Raw genomic sequence first — 22,351 nt, forward strand, 5'->3', positions numbered from 1 at the left:
GAGCCACATCACTCCACAGAGCAGCCCCCAGGCCCCAGCCCCAGCCCCAGCCCCAGCATCTGGGGGAGGCCAAGGAGGGCCCCTGTGCTCCACCAGGTGGCTTGGGAGCTGCTGCTGTTTCTATGCATTCATTTACTCCCTTCACACAAGATCATTTTTATCTGGGATCTCTCTTTTTTTTTTTTTCTTTTTGTCTTCAAAAACCACATCACACAAAATGTGGCTTCCTTGGCTCTGCTTTAAAAAAAAAAAAAGTTCTTCCATTTGGAGAATTACCTGCTAAGTTCAGTGACTTGAGGGCTACCCAAAGAGGGAGGAAGCCGAAAGTTGAGTGTTCCCTTGGTTTGGTCATACTTTTGGGCTCCTCCCTGACTAAGGAACAACAGACTGCAGGGCTGGGGCAGGCTGGGTGTAGGGCAGGGAGGGGATGAGGTCCTGCTGCCCCAGTCAGCTGAGACCCAGACCTCTCAAACCTGCCTGGGGAAAGGCAAGGCCACCGAAGGCTACCCTAAGCAGATTTCTACCAGCTGCACCTCCCCATCCCCTTGCCCCCGTTTGAGCAATCAGCTTGACAACTACCTCTGAGAACAAGACCCTGAGAATGCCTCCCGCACCCCTACTCCCACCCTGCTTCTTCCAGGAAGAGAGGCCCTGTGGCCTATGCTTCTCAGAAACCATGGCTGCTAAATGCCACTGTGGAGGAGAACATCATCTTTGAGAGTCCCTTCAACAAACAACGGTAAAAGCCTGTTGGAGGGAGGCAGGATGGGGGAAGGGAGGAACTGTCTCTGGCCAGCCTACCCCAGTTCCGGGCCCCTCCATCGATCACCCACACCCAGCCATCTCACTCACCAGGCGCTTATCTGCACTCCAGCCTCTCCATATGGTGCACCTGGAGAGGGGCCAGGTGTGCCTGAGCATCGGGGCAATCCAGCTCCCGGAGGGAAGAGGGCAGGTGCGGAGGGAAGGGAGAGAGGCCTGCTGCCTTTTCTCTAGCTGGTGGGAGGGCTAGCCAGCTCTCTGTGAGTCTCCATTCGCCTGGCTTCTGCACTATTTTCCCTCCAATGATAATAGTTAGGGCTAGCATCGATTGAGCTCTTATCACATACCAGGCCCAGTGCCGAGCTCTTTGTACATGGAATTTCCTCTCATGCTTACAACAACCTCAGTAGGTAGGTACTATTATTATTCCCACTCTACAGATGAAGAACCAAGTCTCAGAAAGGTTAGATAACTTACCCAAGGCCACCCAGCCAGTAAGTGACCAAGATGGGTCTCAAATCCAAAGCTGCCTAACACCTAAATACATGTTTTTCACCAAGATACTCTGATGCCTCCATGAACTCTGGCTGGCACCTGCCCAGGCCAAGGGCTGGCTGGGGAAGTATGAGAGGAACAATCTGGGCAAATATTTGACCAGCCATCATCATTACTGCCTAAATCAACCAGCAGTGATTTTCCCTAGCAGTGCCCCAAGCATGGGCTCCGGCTGCAGCTTTTCCCACTGCATAGAGACCATGCGTACCTTTTCATCACTTACTCTGCATGTTTGCTCCCAACCAATTCCATCCTTCTAGTATTTAACCTGCCCAAATGCTGTGTGAAGTGCTGACCTCAGCTCTTTTCAAGCTCACATGGTGTTTGCTTGCACCCAAGCGGGAGGCCCATTAAAGCCATTGCTTACTCTGGGCACAGCTACCCAGAGACTAATGACCCTCTGCAAGTGCTCAGGCCAACTCTGACCAGGCTGACCAGGTGCATCCCCTGCCTCTACCCATGCCAGGTACAAGATGGTCATTGAGGCCTGCTCTCTGCAGCCAGACATCGACATCCTGCCCCATGGAGACCAGACCCAGATTGGGGAACGGGTTAGTAGCAGCCTCTGAGGGGTTTTTTCAAAGCCAGGACCCCCAACCTATCATGCCCTGAGACACTACTCGGGAGAGTGGGTAACTAGGAAATAGGAGACGTTGAAGGCTGAAGAGTTGCCTGCAGTGAGGTCAAACATGATGTCCTTGATGATGTCCTTTGACAGGTTTTCAGTCCTGCTTGGAGGGCAAGGTCAGCTTAGCGCCCTCCCAGGCTGGGATCTTCTTCATTTGTGCCCCAGGTATATACTGAGAGCCCACGCAGCACTGCTCAGCCTGGGTGGTATTGTTCCTGTTCATCCTCCGGATGGGGTCCCTTCCACAAGCTTAGAGGAATAGAATTCTCCTGTGACTGTCCTCCCTTTGTGTGATTTAAATCCCTACTGCCTCTGTCTTTGTTTGCATTGGTCAGATGGTCCTTAGCACCTACAGGATGAATCTTTAAAGACTTGGGGCTCATGTTCCCCTTTTCCAATTGAATTCAGTAAACACGCAAGTTCCTTCTCTCTGCAAGGCGGGAAGCGGGCAAAGATGTGGATAGAGCCAGGCCTCTGTCCCAAAGAGCTCACAGTCCAGTAGGGGCCAGGACAGTGTCCCCTGAATGGCTGAGAGCATGATCTGTTCCTCCTCTTTGGTGACAGGGCATCAACCTGTCTGGTGGTCAGCGCCAGCGAATCAGTGTGGCCCGAGCCCTCTACCAGCATGCAAACGTCGTCTTCTTGGTGAGTGCACCAGCTGTGGGGTCCTGGTCTCTGGCTGCCTCCTAGGCCTAACTGCCCACCTCCACCTCCCCCCAACCGCACCATCATCCAAAAATCTCCCTCTCCAGGAGTAAACCCCTCCTGCCAGATATATTGCCTAATTATCCTAGTGATAGGGAAACTGAGGCAGGCAAGGATAGCACGAATGACCCATTGCAGACTTCAGATTGAGCTCTGCAGTAGCCAATGAGGAGAGGCAAGCTGTAGTTACAGGCGGCCTGTCTGTGGGACAGCCCAATCCCTCAACACTTATGCAGTCCAACTATAAGAATGGCTAATACACGGAATGTGTGCTGCCACTTCCCATCTTATGCCCAGGACAGACTTTGCTAATTGTTCACAGCATTATTTCCCATAGACCTTAACTCATCCTCAGAATCCTTCTCACCACAGCACTCCAGGTAACCACTAGCTATCAAACATGAGATAAAACTTATTCGCTATCTTTACGCTACTTCGTGTCAAGCTCTATTGTGTCAGGTTTCTTGACTGACACTGAAGAATTCTAAGACCCAGTCCTTGGCCTCGAAGATTTAGAATCTGATAAGAGAGACAGAGCTCACCCAGTTCAAGAGGTCCAGCCCAGTTCAAAACCAAACTGTGCGGCGTGAACTATGAGGGGGACTTGTCCAGGGAATCAACTGTGAGGGCTGGAGTAATCAGGGAGGGCTTCCTGGAGGAGAGCCTCAAAGGGAAAGCTGATTAAACGGAAGGAAAGAGGGAGGCCATTTGCACAGGGAGTTGGAAGAAGGAAGCCCAAGTCTCTGATTCCAGCTTTATTTCCTCCCCTCTCCCTACACCACACGCACAAGCACTCCTTTACTAAAGACACTTCACAGTGGGAAGATTCTTAGTGTCTGTTACCATCTGACACATGCACAGCATTTTACAAAGCTTTGGTGTATTCGCGATCTCTTGTGAGATTTAAACAACCCTGCTAGAGAAAAATGAGGCGGACATTTTATTTCAGCAAATGTTGATGAAGCGTCTACTCTGTGCCAGCCACAAGCACAAGAAGTCTCAGTTCTTGGGAGTGCCATAGTCAGCAATGGACAAACAACGATGAGATCTGGCTTCGCGCCAGTGTCACGGGAAGAGAGAGGAAGGAAGGGCAGGCATGGGGGTCAGGACAGGACACGGAGGAGCTGGTACTTAGGTGAGCGAAGGATGGGTAGGCGTTCACAAGGCGGACAAAAAGCAGAACAGTGCTCCAGGCAGAGGAGCAGCTCAGGAGAGGGCCCAGACGGCAGGCTTCCTGGGAACCTGGAATGCAGAGTGCCGAGAAAGCACAGATGGCACACGAGTCTAGAAGGGAAAGTGAGAGGTTATAAAGCACTTGGAACACCAGCCCACAGGGTTTGACTTTAGAGATGATGGGGAGCTGTTGAAGGTCCAGGAGTCAGGCAGTGAAGTGATTAGATCGGTTTGAGAGTGATAGCTGACAACTGCCCCATTTTAAGATGAGGTAACCAAGGCCCAGAGAAGTTGGGTGAGTTGTCCAAAGCCACACAGCTAACTAACTTCAGTCCCTAGACCAAAGTTGATAGAACTCTAATGGATTTTATACTCATTGTCACCCCTCCCCGCCATACCTGTCCCTACCCTCTACTCTCCTTCTCTCCCTTCTGCCCAGGATGACCCCTTCTCAGCTCTGGATATCCATCTGAGTGACCACTTGATGCAGGCCGGCATCCTTGAGCTTCTCCGGGACGACAAGAGGACAGTGGTCCTAGTGACCCACAAGCTACAGTACCTGCCCCATGCAGACTGGGTGAGGGGGAACAAGGGGGTCAGGCTACAGGGGGCAGGGCTGGGGAGGCTGTCAAGCATCTTGGCAGGAACCAATCAGTTGTCTTGGTAGCAATTGCTGAGGGCCACAAAGCATAAGAGACCAGCACTGGATGACTTTATGCATGCTGGGCATCTCAGGGAGACCCTGTACAGGCCAGGGGTTTGGTGTCACCCAGACCCACAGGCACTCCCCATCCTGGCCTGGGCCCCCATGGTACACTCAAGGCTGGCACCAAGAAGTCTCAGGAATAATCACGTGCTCACTTCTCACCTTCTGATTCCTGCCCTTTTGATGACCCATCCCCCCGGCCACTGGGAGTGCCCATTTGGATGGAAAAGCCATCTTCCCACCCTATGACCTTCCCGGGGTGGATGGATGCACCACCCCGGGAATCATATGGGAAATATGGAACCAAACAATAGCAGTAGTAATAGAAACTTCAGGCTGGGCGCAGTGGCTCATACCTGTATCCAGCACTTTGGGAGGCCAAGGCAAGAGGTTCACTTGAGCCCAGGAGTTTAAGGCTGCGGTCAACCATGATTACGCCACTGCACTCCACTCCAGCCTGAGCGACGGAGCGAGACCTTGTCTCTGAAAACTTGAAAACAAAAAAGAAGAAAGAAAGAAAGAAAGAAAGAAAGAAGAAAAAAAAGAAAGAAAGAAACTTCAATATTATCAATAGAGTCCAATGTTGTAAAACTCCTCATTAACTAAATTCCCATACTCATCAGTAGGTAGAAAATAATTACTTTTTGATTATTAGAAAACATTTAATTTTTAAGAGGGAGATCATGTGACTTTTGAAATCTAGGTCCTGCCTACACCTATATAAATTTTCCTCTGAACGTTAGGCAAAATTGAGGCCCTCTCTGAGCTTCAGGCCCGTGCCGAATGGCTCTGCTCATTTTCTCCAAGAGAAATCTTCCTTCCACGTATAACGAGACCCCTCCAGTATAAAAAAGAACCAAAATCACCCAAAGAAAAAAGACCCAAAGATTTAAATATATATATACAGATACAGAAGGTTTGTTTCTGAGTTTCTATAGTGACCCTGGCAATACCTTGTAGTTCAGGACAATCCTGAGGAACACAGAAGTGCTAGGTTCCTTAAGGAATCAGTGACCAGGACTCTCGAGCCCCTTGAATCCCAGCATAGGGTGGGAGGGGGTGAGGGCAGCAGGGGTGGGGGTCTGAATAAATGGCAGGTCTACATGATGGTGTCATCGAGTGTTCCAAATAAAAAGTTTTATTGAGCCGGGTGCGGTGGCTCATGCCTGTAATTCCAGCACCTTGTGAGGCCAAGGTGGGTGGAATGCTTGAGCCCAGGAGTTCAAGATCAGCTTGGCGTAACATGGTAAAACCCTGTCCCTACAAAAAAAAAAAAAATCAAAAAATTAGCCAGGTATGGTGGCGGGCACCTGTGGTCCCAGCTACTCAGGAAGCTGAGGCAGGAGGATGGCTTGAGCCAGGAAGCAGAGATTGCCGTGAGCTGAGATGGTGTCACTGCACCCCAGCCTGGGCAACAGAGTGAGACCCTGTCTAAAAAAAAAAAAAAAAAAGATGTATTGATTCAAAGAGGCATGGCCACACACACTTAGACCAGCAGGTGCTTTGCTAAGCCCTGATGGAGGCTGCCAGACCCCCCGTCAAGAGGAGCTAAGGGTAGTGTACAATGAGCCCGCATAGCATATGACAGCTGCTGCCATGCATGGAGTCCTTGTGGGTAATAAGCCTGCCTGAGCAGGATGCACTAATTTGCTCTGCAAACCCAGCCATTGAGAATTGCCCCTCAGATGTACCGAACTCTAGGTCCTAGGAGTATGTTGGTGGGTCTAGGTTATCAATACCAGCCCACTTGCAGTGGATGAGCTGGGGGCCATTTGTAGTGAGGAAAGGGATGTGTCCACCTCCCTCTCAGACTCCACATTTGAGGGATGTGGCCACCGTTCCTCCCCAGCCAGCCCCCAAACTAGGTTTGTTTCTGCCTTTCCAGATCATTGCCATGAAGGATGGCACCATCCAGAGGGAGGGTACCCTCAAGGACTTCCAGAGGTCTGAGTGCCAGCTCTTTGAGCACTGGAAGACCCTCATGAACCGGCAGGACCAAGAGCTGGAGAAGGTGGGTATATCCAGGGGTGGCCAAGCAGCCACCCCTGGATGCGAAGGTTCTGCTAGAACCGGAACTCATAAAGGTCTTCCTGTCCTTACTGCCCCAGGAAGCCTCCTAAAGGGCAGATGTGGGAGCTGGGCATGAACTTGCTCCTTCCAGAGAAGAGACAGTACCTGTGCCAGGTACCCAGGGCAGAATCAGGTGGGCATCTTTGCCTTATCCTGAGATAGTCAGATACTATTTAGTTGCAAAGTTTCGGAAAATCAACTCAAACTGGCAAAGAAAACTAAGCAAAGAAAACAAGAGGGAGTTAAGGATTTTTTGATCCATGAAATAAAAAATCCAGGTGTGTCATAGCTTTAAGTGTGCTGGAGCCAGGTCGTCAGTGTCATCAGAAATCTGTTTCTCCCACCTCTTGGCTCTGCTGCCCTCAAATTGGCTCCATTCTCATGGTATCAGTGAGGGCCAGCAGCAGTCTTAGGTTTACATCTCCCAGCTCAACAACTCTGCCAGAAAAAAAGCACCTCTCTCACCATAGTTCAGCAAAAGTTCCAGGGCTGAGTCTCATTTGTCCAATTTGCTCATGTGCCCACCCCTGAACAAATCACTGTGGCCAGGGATGTGGAATATGAGGATTGGCCTGTCCTGGGTCATGTGCCCACTTTGGGAGCCAGACCCACCTGAATCACAGAGACTAAAAATAGGGGAAGAGTGGTTCCCCACAGGGATATGGGGGTGCTATTATCTCATGAAGGGGAAGGACTAAATCCTGGCAAGATGAATGTGTGTCTGTCTGCTCCTCCCTCAGGCAGGGACAATGTGGAAACCTGACATTGGTCATCACTAGGGTAGTTATCCCTTAATTTCCCCTTCCCCCACCAACCATATACCCTGAAGACATTGGCCAGGCCACATCTGTCTTATAGGAGACTGTCACAGAGAGAAAAGCCACAGAGCCACCCCAGGGTCTATCTCGTACCATGTCCTCGAGGGATGGCCTTCTGCAGGATGAGGAAGAGGAGGAAGGTACAGGCGATGGGACTGGGAGTGAAATTACGGCCTGAGGTCTGATCAGCCGCAGAGAGGCTAAGGTTTGGGGTTCTGGGTGTGGTGCAGTAGTGTGCCTTTGATTAAGTGGCTTCCCTCTGTGTGCCTCCGTTGTCCCCTCTGTAAGTGGGGATAAAATGCCCCCTGATTCACCCTCAGAGGGATGGAAATGTGTAGCCACAGAGTGGGTTCTTGTGGCCTGCAGAGGAGGCAGCTGAGAGTGATGAGGACGACAACTTGTCGTCTGTGCTGCACCAGCGTGCCGAGATCCCATGGCGAGCCTGCGCAAAGTACCTGTCCTCTGCCGGCATCCTGCTGCTGTCGCTGCTGGTCTTCTCACAGCTGCTCAAGCACATGGTCCTGGTGGCCATTGACTACTGGCTGGCCAAGTGGACCGACAGCGCCCTGACCCTGACCCCTGCAGCCAGGAACTGCTCCCTCAGCCAGGTGTGACCGGTGGCCCGTGGCAGAGGCTGGGAGTGGGGGTGGGGGAAGGGCTGAGCCCATGGGCACCCCAGAACCCCAGCTCACTCTCTGCCTGTGAAGGAGTGCTCCCTCGACCAGACTGTCTACGCCATGGTGTTCACGGTGCTCTGCAGCCTGGGCATCGTGCTGTGCCTCGTCACGTCTGTCACTGTGGAGTGGACAGGGCTGAAGGTGGCCAAGAGGCTGCACCGCAGCCTGCTGAACCGGATCATCCTAGCCCCTATGAGGTACCCCTCTCCCCTGGCCAGGCTGAGGCTGTGAGCAAGTCACTGTTTTCTGAGCCTTAGTCTTCCCATCTATAAAATGGGGATATACAACCTCTGTCACAAGCTTGTGGAGGTGACTCAAGGAGACAGTGTGTGTAAAAGTGCCCTACTTGTGCAAGAAGCAGGGAGAAACTGGCATTTACTCAGCCAGATACTGTGATAGGCATTGTGTGTGGTTAGCTCATCTAATTGTCACCATGGCCCTTTAAAGAGAGCGTCTGCACGTCCAGGTAAAGATTGGTTTCCCCTCCCTAAGCAGGTGTAATTTGCCCATCCCCACCCATGAGTTCAGCTCCTTACCCTCCCCTCCCTCTCTCTCCCTCAGCCAGCCTCAGGTTTTGACACTGGGGGAACAGGTAGCTGTTCTATTAATAATTTCCTGTAATGGGATGGATAAAAATCTCAAAGTCCACTTGATGTCAAAGAGGTTTAAAGTTGTCACTGCCCAATTGGTTGGCCAACTTGGTTTAAAAACACAACAGGCCAACAGGTTTTCTGGCCCCTTGTCAAAGCTAGACCTCACTGTCTAACTGCACTTTTCACTTTCCAGCCTCATGAGTTTTTCGTGGCCCACAGATATGGCCACCGAGTTTATTGACTCTGTTTGCCCCAGCTCTGTAATTCTGAAACTCCGTGGTTGGGGTTGGGCTGACTCTGGGTCAGCCAGCCAGCAGGCTGTCCCCAGGGCCCTGTTCCCCTTGGCAGGTTGTCCCTCTGGAGAGGACTCTGTGTCCCAGGAGGACAGCTGCTGAATCAGGCCGAGCCGGCAGCTGAGAAAGGCGGCAGTGGTCAGATGGGCTTGAGAACCTGAGAGGCTAATGAAAGGCCAGCGCCCCTTTGGGCAGCTGCAGGAATTCACGGGGATACAGGCCAGATGTCTACAGATTGGCAGAGGACGCCAGACCCATGAATGACTCCAAAGACACTTACATGAAACAAGTAACTAGCTCATTCAGTAAACAGGAAGTAAATCAATGGACAAATGAGTAACTCTTCCTCTGACTGCCTCTTAGGTTTTTTGAGACCACGCCCCTTGGGAGCATCCTGAACAGATTTTCATCCGACTGTAACACCATCGACCAGGTACAGAGGACGGTGCCACACTTTCTCCCTGTCCAGAGACACCCTGGACCCCTGGGGGCTTCTCCTGTCTGAGGCTGGGTTCCCCAGATCAGGTGATCACAGCCCTCCGGGAGGAAGCCAGTGTCCCTGATCTGATTATAATGCTGCCTCGGGGCTGGGGCCTCCCCAGTGGGAGCCTCATAATAAGGCTGAGGGAAACCAGATCCCTTTATCTTCCACCAGAGATCTCACTGGCTCTCTCTAGTAAAGTTCCAACGTATTCTGAACCAAGGTCGCTGACTGTATGGAGAATATTCATTTTTGATTCAGCCTGTGTTCTTTATTTACCATCGTACTAGATGGTGTGAAAACAAAATCTTGATTCCTGCCTCAGGGAGTCTACCTTGTAGCTGGAAAGATAAGATGTGTGCCTATAATAAAGTGAGAGCAAGTCCGGGCTCAGTGCCTCACTCCTGTAACCCCAACACTTTGGTAGGCGGAGGCAGGCGGATCACTTGAGGCCAGGTGTTCAAGACCAGCCTGGCCAACATGATGAAATCCCTTCTCTACTAAAAATACAAAAATATTAGTCAGGTGTGTTGGTAGGCGCCTGTAATCCCAACTACTTGGGAAGCTGAGGCAGGAGAATCATTTGAACCCGAGAGGCAGAGGCTGCAGTGAGCTGAGATTATGCTGCTACATCTAGTCTGGGCAACAGTGAGACTCGGTCTCAGAAAAATAAAGGATCAAAAAATAAAGTGAGAGCAAAACATGGCGGCCGGTAGCACTCTAAACACAGTTAATACCAAAACTCACCTCACTCTCTCCCCCTTGTCTCCCTCAGCACATCCCATCCACGCTGGAGTGCCTGAGCCGCTCCACCCTGCTCTGTGTCTCAGCCCTGGCCGTCATCTCCTATGTCACACCTGTGTTCCTCGTGGCCCTCTTGCCCCTGGCCATCGTGTGCTACTTCATCCAGAAGTACTTCCGGGTGGCGTCCAGGTGATGGCCTCAGGGGTGATGGGTGGGAGGTGCTTTGCAATGTGCAGTTTGCTAGACTCATCGTTATAAAAGTAGTAGGGTCATGTTCCCTCCAAAAAATAAAAGCAAAAAAACAGAAATGAAGGAAATAGAAATATCCACATTTTATTCCACTACCCTAGTATAATAGTCCGCCAACACACTCACACACTGAGGTTGACATCTGAATTATTTCCTTGGGAGATATAGTCAGGACTGGAATTGCTAGGTCATGATAAATGCACATTTTATGCCCTTCATTCATTTTGCCAATGTGCTTCCCAGGAGGGTTGCATCATTCTAGTGGTCAGGCTGATTGCCAGTGCATGAAATCGGAGGGCACCTGATTGAAGCACTGTTACGATAACATCTCCCAGCGCATGTGAGTCCAGAGTGTAGCTGTAAGCCTTGACTTGAGGGAGCCTCTCACAGCCATTCTCATGGATCACATTTGCCCTCATGAGCTTTGGATCCATTCACACGTCTTTCCTCATCAAAATTTTCTAAGAATGTTCTCTAGGGAGTTCTTTCTGAGAGTGATTCTGCTAAAGTCATAGATTCAAAGAATTGTGGGAAAAAAAATTAAAGAACCTCTAGGCCAGTGTTTCTCAAACTGCCAATTACAATCCATCAGTGGGTCATGAAATCAGTATCATGGATCACAACCAGCATTTTTAAAAAAATGAAATAGAACAGAAAACATCAGGCTGTATTCATAGAGTAACAGCAAACTTTGTCTCATGAAACCTTTGTTTTGGTCATGTAGGTGTGTGAGTACTGACTTGTGAGATAAAATATATTTCTGACTGCAGGTTGTGGTCAGAAAGGTTAAGTACCTTTCCCAAGGGCACATAGTTGGCTAGAAACTAGAGTCGAGATACTTATAAGCAATAATAAATAATAAAATTTAGATGCATTTTGGCCACAATTACCTGTCCCAAAGGATCAACATTTGTATAAATGGCTTTTTGCTTGGATGATCCAGAATGGCCCAACACCCACACGAGCAACATAGCTTGTTGACACTCATAAAATTACAGTGGCTTTCAAAGTGCTGCACAAGCTGTTCTACAAAGTTCATTTCTTCTGCCAGAGAAATAGCCCGGTCTCTCTGGCACCCACTCTGACCCTGGAGACGGTTTATCAGGGAAATCAACTTCCTGCATCCCAAATTGGCCTCCCTGTCACTGATGTGCTTGTCAAAGTGCAGCTTTGGGGAGCAGGAGGCAATTCTGCTGCTATGGAAACCTCTAGCCTTACCCCAAGATGAAACCTATCATTTCATCACATCCCTGGCCAGGGTCTAAAGAGCTCCTTGATGGGGTAAGTGGAAGATGGGGTTGAATGCTTTGAGTTTGGTCTTCTGTCCTTTGGCCAGCTGTCTCAAGGTTCAGCTTGTTCACCTGTAAAATGGAACTAACACTGCCTGCCCAGCCTTAGCTCAGCTTGAGGCTGTGCACAGAAGTACAGGGACAGATGGCCACCTGGGGTGGACAATACTCAGGAAAGCAGTAACTATGCCCCACTTCAGGTTGTGTGTAAGCATTGTACATAAATGATCTCATTCAGTGCTCACAACAGCTTGATGGGCTGGAGTCACTGTCTTCTCCCTTCACAGGTAAGAAGCTAAGGCCTGGAGAGGTGAGGCCGTTCATCCACACAGCAGTAGCAGGTGGAGCTAAGCTTCAAGTCCAGTCCGAGTCCTGAGCCTACCCTCTTAACTATTCCACTCTGCTCCCCACCATAGGGACCTGCAGCAGCTGGATGACACCACCCAGCTTCCACTGCTCTCGCACTTTGCTGAAACCGTGGAAGGGCTCACCACCATCCGGGCCTTCAGGTACAAGTCCACATTCCCCCAAGGTAGGAGTGGAACAGGGGTGGGGCCAGGGGCACAGGCCATGAGATTTGATTCTCAGGGCTCCACTTAGGAAGGCCAAGGACACGTCTCTCTCAAGCCACCTCAGGCCCCAAGGCCCAAGGGATATCCACCAGCAGGGACAGGCCAGGTGGGCTCCCACTGAATGTTCTAGAGAGAAAAATTCCAGCTCTGTAGACAAGCCCAGGGCCTCTATGAGGCAGAGCATGAAAAGAAACAAAGCTCGGACAAGTCTTCATGTATCAATACTGGAAAGGGCCTTAGGTACAGGCCACCATGAGCCCTTCTTTTATTAAGGAGCTCCTGTGTGCAAAACACTATGATCAATACTGTACAGGCCAATCCCACTCATTCTGCACTGCAACCCTCGGTGCTGAGAATGGTCATTTCCACTGCACAGATAAGGAAACTGAGGCGCAGAGATGTTCTCTACCCTTTCTGTGTAAGGTACCACAAAGCCCAGACTTGAACGTATTTGCTCATGCAACAAACATTTACTGAGCCCCAACCATGTGCAAAGCCCCATGCCAAGCACTAAAAAGATGAGTCAAATGAGCCACTGCCCTGCAGGCATTTACAGCCCAGACTTTGGGCAGGCCAGGATAAACCCATGTGACAAGTACTCTGAAAAAAGCTGATTTAAGGGCTGTGGGAGCATAGAAGAGAGACAGTCAGGGAAGGTTTTTGTAGAGGAGGTGTCATCAGAACTAGGACTCAAAGGACGGGCAGGAGTTCACCAGGCTGGAGGAATTCCTGAAAACTTCAGTGCCCCAACCATCCTCTCGCTATCCTGAGTGGTAATGTTGAGGTGGACAGGAGCATCTGAGGCTGCCTGGCAAGTGGAGGAAGCTGTTGTTCCCCACTCCCCAAGGGTCTGTCTGATCTCCTGGGGCATCTCTCTTTCAGTGAGGCAGGCCAGAGACCCCTGACACACATAGTTGGGCTCTTTTCTCATCTTCACCCAGAGAGTGATAATAGGTTATTTTTAGGGTGGCACAGCTGCACAAAGTGTGACAGTAACCATGAGACATCAAGCCCTGTGTCCAGGAGTAACCCTAAGGCACAAGGACCAGCCAAGAGCCCAGAGAGGCTTACATCTCCTCCCCCAACCCCTGAAGTCCAGCTTCAGCCCTGGAGAGGTACCCAGGCCCCTCTGCCCACTCCCTGAAGCACCTAGGGCCAGTGGAAGGCCACCTCTTAGGGATCTTGTCTAGGTAAAGAAGAGCAGAACAAAGCTCTTCCCTGGCCTTGGCACTGCTCCCTGGACATCCCTTGCCCCTGGACAAGACCGTGCTGTGTCTTCCACAAAGAAGCTCCCTGGGGACTGGATTATGACTCTATAGTCTCCTCTCAGTCTCCTCTTCTCAAGCCTGAACTTCTCCCATTCCTTCACTTCCAGGTCCCTCGACATTACTGAGCCTAGCCTTTGCTCTAAGTTTTGATGATTTTCCTCTCTAAATTGGTGTCTCAGAGGGCCCTGGGGTAGAGAGATGGTGTCTCTTCTAAAGTGGGCCAGATCCCCTTGTATGCAGATCCCAGCTTCCTGTAAGCAGCCTCTTATCAGGCCAAACCTGTGGTCAGCCAGAGCCACTGCTACCCAGTGAGGTCTTCCACACCCTACTGACATGGTGAATGATTTTTAAATTTGAATGAAAGGCTTTTTAATCAACCCTGTGCACGTTTAATGCATTGGCTTTAACCCAGCAGCCTGTTGAGAGCTATTACCATTTATTGATTGCCCACTTACTGCGTGCCAGGCACCGTGCTAAGTGTTGTATGTGCGTTATTACATTTAATCCTCACAAGAACTGCATAACATAGGTACGAGTCACCACATTCTCCAAATGCAGAAACCCAGAGAAGCTGGGTAATCAATCCAAGGTCACACAGACTGCAGGGGCTGGCGCTGAGCTTGGAACTCAGGTTTGCCTGACCTTCTGGGCTTTCCTAAGAGACCTCATTTTTTCCCAAAAGAGTTTCAAGAGTGCCCAGCACTGGGCTCAGTGGTGGGCTCGGAGGTTATTTTCGTTCATATAGGAACTTTCACTTCCCCATTTTATTCATGAGAAAACTGAGTCTCAATCCTGACACACAGCCAGGAAGTTGTGACATTCAGGCTCCAACCTGGGTTTACATGGCTGCAAGGCTGGGGTCTTTTCCAGTCCTCGGACACACTGTCACACGCCTGTGGCAGAAGCTCCCATCTCATACTTGCCGACCCTCAACTCACACAGTCCCGAGACCCACATATGTTGAGTGCCTCACACTCCTATAACGTGCACGTGCCCTGATGCACACACATCTTCAACGCGCACTTACTCAAACCCTTCAGGCATGGTTTCACACTCACCTCAGACAGGTCACCCTCCCACACATCTCCACCCTGGAGGTATGCAGGAGCAATGCTCTCTCCCACCTCAGAGCCTCCCTTCACTCCCCTCAGACACATGCCCTCTCTCCACCCAGAGACAATCAAAGCTGAACAAACACCTTCCAGGAGTGAAAAGCAAATGCCCAGTAAGATACGTCTTGGGTGCCTTTGTGTCCCCTAAGTTTGATCCTATCAAACCAACGATGATGAGACAGTTTTTCTTTCATTCCTTCCTCCATCATCAAACAAGTGCTCCTGCATCTCCTATGTCAGCAAGGTCTGAGGGAAGCGGCCAAGGAGAGTGATGACCGCAGCCCAGGCTGGTCAGAGGGAGGAGGCAGGTCCATGCACAGCAACTCAGGGAAAACATGATGAGGACCCAAGGATGAGAAAGAAGCCTCCAGAGTTCCCTGTACAGAGAGATTTCATCTATTTCAGAGGGTCGGGGGAGTGCCATGCATTCATCCAACAAATATTTATTGATAGTGCCAGGCGCTGGGATACATTGGTGAATCAAATAGACACGGCCTCCATCTTCATGGAATTTGCAGTCTATTGAGGGAGATGATTATAAACAGCTAGAGAAATGCATGTACAACAGATATTGTGGAGCAAACAGGTTGCAGAGAATAATAGAGGAAACCTACTTTATAATAAGGTAGTGGCCAGGAAGAGCCTCTCTGAGGAGGCAGCATTTAAGGTAAGGCCTGAAGCTTGAGTTGAGCCAGCCTTATGAAGAGCAAGGGTGAAAGCCTTCCAGGCAAAGGGAATAGTGTATGCAAAGGCCCTGGGGCCTTTTATTTTTTTTGAGGCAGAGTCTCACTCTGTCACCCAGGCTGGAGTGCAGTGGGGTGATCTCGGCTCACTGCAACCTCCACCTCCCGGGTTCAAGCGATTATCCTACCTCAGCCTCCCAAGTAGCTGGGATTACAGGTGTGCACCACCATACTCAGCTAATTTTTGTGTTATTACTAGAGACAGAGTTTCACCATGTTGGCCAGGCTGGTCTTGAACTCTTGACCTCAGGTGATCTGCCCGCCTCAGCCTCCCAAAGGGCTGGGATTACAGGGGTGAGCCACCGCGTCTGGTCAGAGGTCATTAATATTCTAAGCAGTGGGGAGAGGACACGGTTTGCGATTTACGTAGATTAAGCCAGCCACTGTGTGGAGCGTGAACTGTAGGGAGACAGCAGGTAGACGTATTCAGGAAGCTCATGCAGTAGTCCAGGTGAGAGTTTATGGTGGGCGGGAAGCAGGATAGAGGGGGAGGGAGGCAAGGACTCTTTCGGAGATAGACATAAGAGGACTTGCCAAGGGGCTGAATGTGAATCCAGGTGATTCCTGGGTGAGAAACCGGTTAAAGGGAGGTTCTCCTTATTATAACGGGAAAGACCTAAAGAAAATGGGTCTTGGGGTGAAAACAAGAGTTTGGAGGAGGTAGGGACTCTGGTCAGGTTTGAATAAGCAGAAAAGAGCAGGGCGGGCATTCCAGAGGGGATGAAGTGGCCACGGTGGCATGTCTGGGGACTGGAGAGGCCCTGGTGTCTCCCTCTGCAGGTAGGGAGACTCCTAGGAGCTATGTGGACCAACACTGTTCCCTTAGGAATTTCTCATTCTCCCTCCAGGTACGAGGCCCGGTTCCAGCAGAAGCTTCTCGAATACACAGACTCCAACAACATTGCTTCCCTCTTCCTCACGGCTGCCAACAGATGGCTGGAAGTCCGAATGGCAAGTGCTATTGCCCCCTACCCTGGCCCCTGCAGAGGGCTTCTGATAGCAGGGTGGGGCCAGAGCAAGAGCACACAGGGACCTGGGAATGAAAGAGAGGATAGGATACCAGATCGTGTGGACACTAAGCCTTTCTGCTTCCTCCAGCCCTGGTGGTCCTCCTAGTGTCTAGCCTGTGCTCCTTTTCCCCATATCACTGCCTGGAGGCTTGTGTATCTGAGGTGTGTGCCAGTGGCTAGAATAATTGTGAATGTGTATCTGCAATGGGTCATATGACATCCACATTGTGTGTGTTTGTGGGCCAGCTGAGGCATGCGTGTTAAAGGGTGTGCAGGGGCTGGGGGTGGGGGAGCATGAGCTTGTGGGACATGTTGGCTCCTGGGGCTCCAGTCTTTGCAGCCCTTGTGTGTGTCTGATGATGTGTGCGTGAGTTGCAGGGTTGGAGCAGAGGTCTTGCTGAGCTGCTCTCTGCTCCAAAAGGGGGTGAGGTGGAACAGGGGCCTGTGGCTCCAACCCCCAAATGCCCAGGCCAGCTCCTCTCCCTCTGCAGGAGTACATCGGTGCATGTGTGGTGCTCATCGCGGCTGTGACCTCCATCTCCAACTCCCTGCACCGGGAGCTCTCTGCTGGCCTGGTGGGCCTGGGCCTCACCTATGCCCTAATGGTGAGCGGCAGTGGGCTAGGGCAGAGGAGGGATCAGACGCCAGCACTCCTGGAGCATCTTCCCCACTGGAGACATGAGACACCCCCAGGCCTTACCCCAAGCTCATTTGCATCTGATGCCAGAGGGACAGTGGGCAGGAAGGCTGACCGGCCAGCCCCAGGCCCCAGACAGGTGGAGGGTGGGGAGCCACATGACTGACTCTCCCCATGCCTCCAGGGAGTGCTGCTCTGAGCAGGCAGCTGATGGCAGCAAAAGGAATCTGGGGCCCTGGCCCCTCTCCAGCCTTAAGAAGAGCCATCCTGGTGGCTGAGAACAGAACTAAGTGACCACAGAGTATGTGCCACTGGCTTGCTCCCCATAGGTTTCCAACTACCTCAACTGGATGGTGAGGAACCTGGCAGACATGGAGCTCCAGCTGGGCGCCGTGAAGCGCATCCACGGGCTCCTGAAAACTGAGGCAGAGAGCTACGAGGGGCTCCTGGGTGAGGGGCTCAGGGAGAGGGGTAGGGAAGAGCCCAAGGAGGAGTGTGTCTGGGTTTGGGACCACAAGACAGCCTGGGGATGGGGTGGCACTTTTGGATACTAGCTGTGGCCCACGCCTGGTGGCTGAGCCCAGCCTGGCCCCCAGCACCATCGCTGATCCCAAAGAACTGGCCAGACCAAGGGAAGATCCAGATCCAGAACCTGAGTGTGCGCTACGACAGCTCCCTGAAGCCAGTGCTGAAGCACGTCAACGCCCTCATCTCCCCGGGACAGAAGGTCAGAGCGCAGGCCCAACCCAATGCTGCAGGACAGGCGTGAACAGGGGATGGGGCATGCACGGAGCTGGATGGCTTCGCAGTCACCTCATGGTCTTCCAGGGCCAAGGCCTCTCACTATTCAGACATCACAGTCTCCTGCCCTGGGCCTGTGGGGGCCCATCTTTCCTCTCCCTCTATTCCCTTCCCCCAGTGTTGCCCTCAGACCTTGTCTCCTCACTCATCCACCAAGGAGACAACACTTTGGACTCCCCCGGCTCGCACGGTCTTTGTCAGGGCCTCCCTCTCTGTGACTGGTCAGGAGCTTTCCCTAGGGCACTGCCCCTGAGCTTCAGGGCAGAGACCTGGGGGCAGACAGTGAGGCCGCCCTTGTACTGGGGGAGAGCCCCTGCCTATGGCCCTGGCCCAGCTCTCCTCTCCTTTCCCCCTCTGTCTCTGTCTCACTTTGCTGTGACTGTCCATGTCATTCTCTGACCTTGGGATGTACCTCTGTCCCTGCCTCTCTCATCCATCTATGTCACTATCTCTGTGTCCGTATTGTAATTTATGTTGGTACCCAAGGGCCAGGAAGCAATGGGATCAGAGGTGGCTCCAGGGTAAGGCAGTGCACACAGACGCAACCCTGCATACCACTCTCAGCTGCCCCTGTGTCCTCCTGCCACACTCACACCCATAGAGACACACCAGTGCCCCCAGTTCTCCTGCAGCCAAGTACCCGGCACACCCAGACCCACACCAAGGCCCAGGCAAATGGACATCCATGCCCGTGCTTGCATGCCGGTCCCTGTGTGAGCCCTCTCTGGACCCACTGCAGGAAACAAGCCCAAACCTGTGGTGTCCAAAGAAAAGCTGATCAGAAAACCAGGACAAAAAGAAACCCTGTGACCTCCCACACCTGCACACACACCCAGAGCTAGCACTAGAGGCTACTCCCAGCAGCCCCAGACCCCCAGCGGCGGTGCCTGCTTCTCTTTCCAGATTGGGATCTGCGGCCGCACAGGCAGTGGGAAGTCCTCCTTCTCTCTTGCCTTCTTCCGCATGGTGGACACATTCGAAGGTGAGTTGTAAGGCGGGTACCCCATGTGTACCCACAGCCACCAGATGAGGCCTCAGCCCTGGCACATGGTCAGACATGACAGGAGGCCCAGCAGTCACCACCCTCCCCTGCACCCTCATTGGGACCCATACAGGGCGCATCATCATTGATGGCATTGACATCGCCAAACTGCCGCTGCACACCCTGCGCTCACGCCTCTCCATCATCCTGCAGGACCCGGTCCTCTTCAGCGGCACCATCCGGTGAGCCCTACCACCCTTCAGGCCCACCCAGCCCAGGCCAGCTTAGTTCCATCAGATCTGGAGCACAAAGAGGAGGGGGCTGGGGGAGACCAGGATCCCAGAGGCATTTCCTGCTCATGCCCTTCTCTATCCCATCAGGCCCAGGCAGGCTCTGGAAGGGGATCCCCCACCCATGGATCTAAGATGCTGTCCTCCACCTACTGCCACCACCTCGGTGTTTCTCCCAGCCAGACCTCCAACTCAGTCCACTCTCACTCACTGCCCTCTGCCTCCTGGGGATGCAGGCAGGACCCTGCTCCCTCCCTACTGGGGCTTTCTGTGCCACTTCCAGATTTAACCTGGACCCGGAGAGGAAGTGCTCAGACAGCACGCTGTGGGAGGCCCTGGAAATTGCCCAGCTGAAGCTGGTGGTGAAGGCCCTGCCAGGAGGCCTTGGTAAATACTCCTGGCTGTGTAGCCAGGTTGGTTGGGCACTCAAGGACCCTGTAAGGAAGGGAGACAGAAGCCCGTGTCTCAGGTTTGCCCCAAGTTTGGAGTCTGAAGCCCAGCAGGACCATTTAGACCTACTTCTCACTATTCAGGGGCCCAAAGAGGACAGGTGTCTTGCCCCAGGTCACACAACTGGTCAGTTCAGGGTCTGGCTCCTCCTGCAGGGTACAGTGGGTAGAGTCAGGGACCCTTGTGAGACAGAGATTGCAAGTTCCCCATGCCACAGGGGTATCTTCAGCCCTGCCCTGCCCCATCTACCTGCCTGCCCAGTTCTGCCTTAGGGGAGGAGAAGAGGGACTGGGCAATCATAGACACAGGTCACTCATCAAGTCCACTGGTGATTGGCAAAGCCTTGGTATATTTGCTGCAGCTCCTGGAGCATTGGGGGTGGCTAAGCCTTGGTTTCAGTGAATCACCCTACCAAGGCCCACACTACATACACACTCAGTGCACTACTCAGTGCCCACGCCCCCTCCCAGCACTGCCCAGGCCCACAGCAGCACACATCTCCAGGGGTGCCCTTCTCGTTGCAGTCCCTGCAGACGGCCTCCACATTGTTGTGTCAGGTACACCAGCCCTGCACACGCCTGTGCTCTCAGACACACACCCACCTATTTGCCCTCATACACACATTTTCCAACAGCCCCCCCAAGCCATCCCATCTGCTCCACTCACAGCACAAGATTAACTCAGTCCTACTTCCTCTCCCCGGGCTGTTTTCAGATGCCATCATCACAGAAGGTGGGGAGAATTTCAGCCAGGGACAGAGGCAGCTGTTCTGCCTGGCTCGGGCCTTCGTGAGGAAGACCAGCATCTTCATCATGGACGAGGCCACGGCTTCCATTGACATGGCCACGGTTGGTCCTGGGCACCTCCATGGGACGGTGGCCTTAGAGAGGGTTTAGTGGGATGCTAGGCAGAAATTTGCACAAAGTAGCCCTGAGGCTCAAGTTGCCTTTAACATCAAATGCTATGTGTCACAGAAAGTGAAAAGAGCTGGGGGGACCCTGACTCTGTCTAGCCTTAGGGAATGTTACACACACACACACGCACACACAAAAACACTACGCAAACACAAACATAAGCTGCCCACAGACCCACACAGACTTCCCACTGTCACCTATCACAACAGCACACACAGCCACAACCACAACCTACATACACACACACATACACACACAGCTGAGTCCCCAACAGGCTGAGTCCAGTCCCTGAGTGCTGGGAACCTGTTCAGTCCTGTGGGGTGGGGGTGGGATTAGGATCAGGATGAGATGGGAGCTGAACCACAAACCTGGGCTCCACATCCCCCAAGCCAGGCCAGACCCCATCCACTGGGCAGGTGAGCCAAAAGCTGTTGTCCCCACTTGGCAGGAAAACATCCTCCAAAAGGTGGTGATGACAGCCTTCGCAGACCGCACCGTAGTCACCATCGCGGTAAGGGGCCCATTGATGGGGTGCAGAGGGACACCCAGGGACAGGACTGGCCTCTTGTGCCTGTCATCAGTGCACTGTTCCTGGGCTTGCCTGGTCCCAGTAATCAAGAAAGGACCCTGAAGCAGGCAGTTCAGGGCAAGGGGTCTGGAGGACATGCAGGGTGCCTGGGTTGCAGGATTTGGGGCGGGGAGTTTTGCCCCTGTACTTCCCTCAGACCTCCTCCCTCCTTCTCCAGGTTCCAAGGTCTGCCCCTGTCCCAAGGCCTTGTATGTTAGGCTGGGGTTACTTCTCCATAAGAAGTGGGGGAGGGGTTGTGGAGGGTCTCTGAGCCTTGAAGCCTGGAGGTGGGGTAGAGTTGGGTCTTGGAGAGGAGAAAAGGGTGGTATTAATCGATGGAGGGCTTGTAGTCACATCCACCCCAGGAAAGTGCAGTCCCCACAGAGACAGGACATTCTGGCCACATTCCTCATCCTCCTCCTCCAAGCTACAGGAGGGCCACCCTCTGCTGTGGCTCCCACCGCGGGAGGTGTTCCCACCATCCTGACCTGTCCCCTCCTGCCCTGCCCAGCATCGAGTGCACACCATCCTGAGCGCAGACCTGGTGATCGTCCTGAAGCGGGGCGCCATCCTTGAGTTTGATAAGCCAGAGAAGCTGCTCAGCCGGAAGGACAGCGTCTTCGCCTCCTTCGTCCGTGCAGACAAGTGACCTGCCAGAACCCAAGTGCCATCCCACACTCCGACCCTGCCCATACCCTTGCCTGAGTTTTCTAACTGTAAATCACTTGTAAATAAAGAGATTTGATTATTTCCTACTAGAGGCCGTGAGTCTGGTGGGCAGGGGCTGGCAGTGGATGGTGGGTTCAGTAGAACCAGCCTGGCTTTGGCATCAGGCAGACCTTCAGAAGCTGTGTGAGCGTGGGCAAAAGCTTGCTTCCTTACCTGTGAAATGAGGTCTCTATTAGTCAGCCAGGCTGCCACAGCAACATATCACAGACTGGGTGGCTTTAACAACAGACATTTTTTTCTCACAGTTCTGAGGGCTGAAGCCTGGGATCAAGGTGTTGGCAGGTTTGGTTTCTCCTGAGGCCTCCCTCCTTGGCTTGCGGAGGGCCACATTCTGGCTGTGTGCTCACACAGCCTTTGCTCTGTGCACATGCATCCCTGCTCTCTCTCTCTGTCTTAAAAGGACACTAGTCATATTGGATTAGGGCCCTACCCCTAAGACCTCATTAAACCTTAATTATCTCCTCATAGGCCCTATTTCCAAATAGTTACATTGTAGGATTAGGCTTCACCCTGTGAATTTGGTGGGACACAA

General features: G+C 52.4%; 1 protein-coding gene across 10 annotated transcripts in view; it reads left to right on the forward strand.

Moving 5' to 3' along the window:
- The window catches only part of ABCC8 (ATP binding cassette subfamily C member 8), an 83,749-nt gene extending 61,904 nt beyond the window's left edge, over positions 1-21,845 (forward strand). For 8 of the 10 annotated variants that reach the window (XM_033208003.1, XM_033208004.1, XM_033208006.1 and 5 more), the window contains 21 exons: positions 641-739; positions 1,784-1,868; positions 2,510-2,590; positions 4,263-4,400; positions 6,415-6,540; positions 7,458-7,557; positions 7,784-8,025; positions 8,125-8,291; positions 9,344-9,413; positions 10,237-10,394; positions 12,160-12,252; positions 16,287-16,389; positions 16,940-17,053; positions 17,415-17,535; positions 17,682-17,812; positions 18,790-18,868; positions 19,002-19,110; positions 19,442-19,545; positions 20,323-20,456; positions 20,971-21,033; positions 21,602-21,845. In XM_033208003.1, the coding sequence (XP_033063894.1) occupies positions 641-739; positions 1,784-1,868; positions 2,510-2,590; positions 4,263-4,400; positions 6,415-6,540; positions 7,458-7,557; positions 7,784-8,025; positions 8,125-8,291; positions 9,344-9,413; positions 10,237-10,394; positions 12,160-12,252; positions 16,287-16,389; positions 16,940-17,053; positions 17,415-17,535; positions 17,682-17,812; positions 18,790-18,868; positions 19,002-19,110; positions 19,442-19,545; positions 20,323-20,456; positions 20,971-21,033; positions 21,602-21,739 (2,455 nt within the window). In that variant the 3' untranslated portion in view covers positions 21,740-21,845. Of the gene's footprint in view, positions 1-640; positions 740-1,783; positions 1,869-2,509; positions 2,591-4,262; positions 4,401-6,414; positions 6,541-7,457; positions 7,558-7,783; positions 8,026-8,124; positions 8,292-9,343; positions 9,414-10,236; positions 10,395-12,159; positions 12,253-16,286; positions 16,390-16,939; positions 17,054-17,414; positions 17,536-17,681; positions 17,813-18,789; positions 18,869-19,001; positions 19,111-19,248; positions 19,546-20,322; positions 20,457-20,970; positions 21,034-21,601 lie in introns of all 10 variants that reach the window. The other 2 variants (XR_004436249.1, XR_004436250.1) reach the window with 2 other exon arrangements.
- Positions 21,846-22,351: the final 506 nt, after the last annotated feature.

Source organism: Trachypithecus francoisi, unplaced genomic scaffold (assembly GCF_009764315.1).
Source record: "Trachypithecus francoisi isolate TF-2019V2 unplaced genomic scaffold, Tfra_2.0 Lachesis_group8, whole genome shotgun sequence".
NCBI lineage: Eukaryota > Metazoa > Chordata > Mammalia > Primates > Cercopithecidae > Trachypithecus > Trachypithecus francoisi.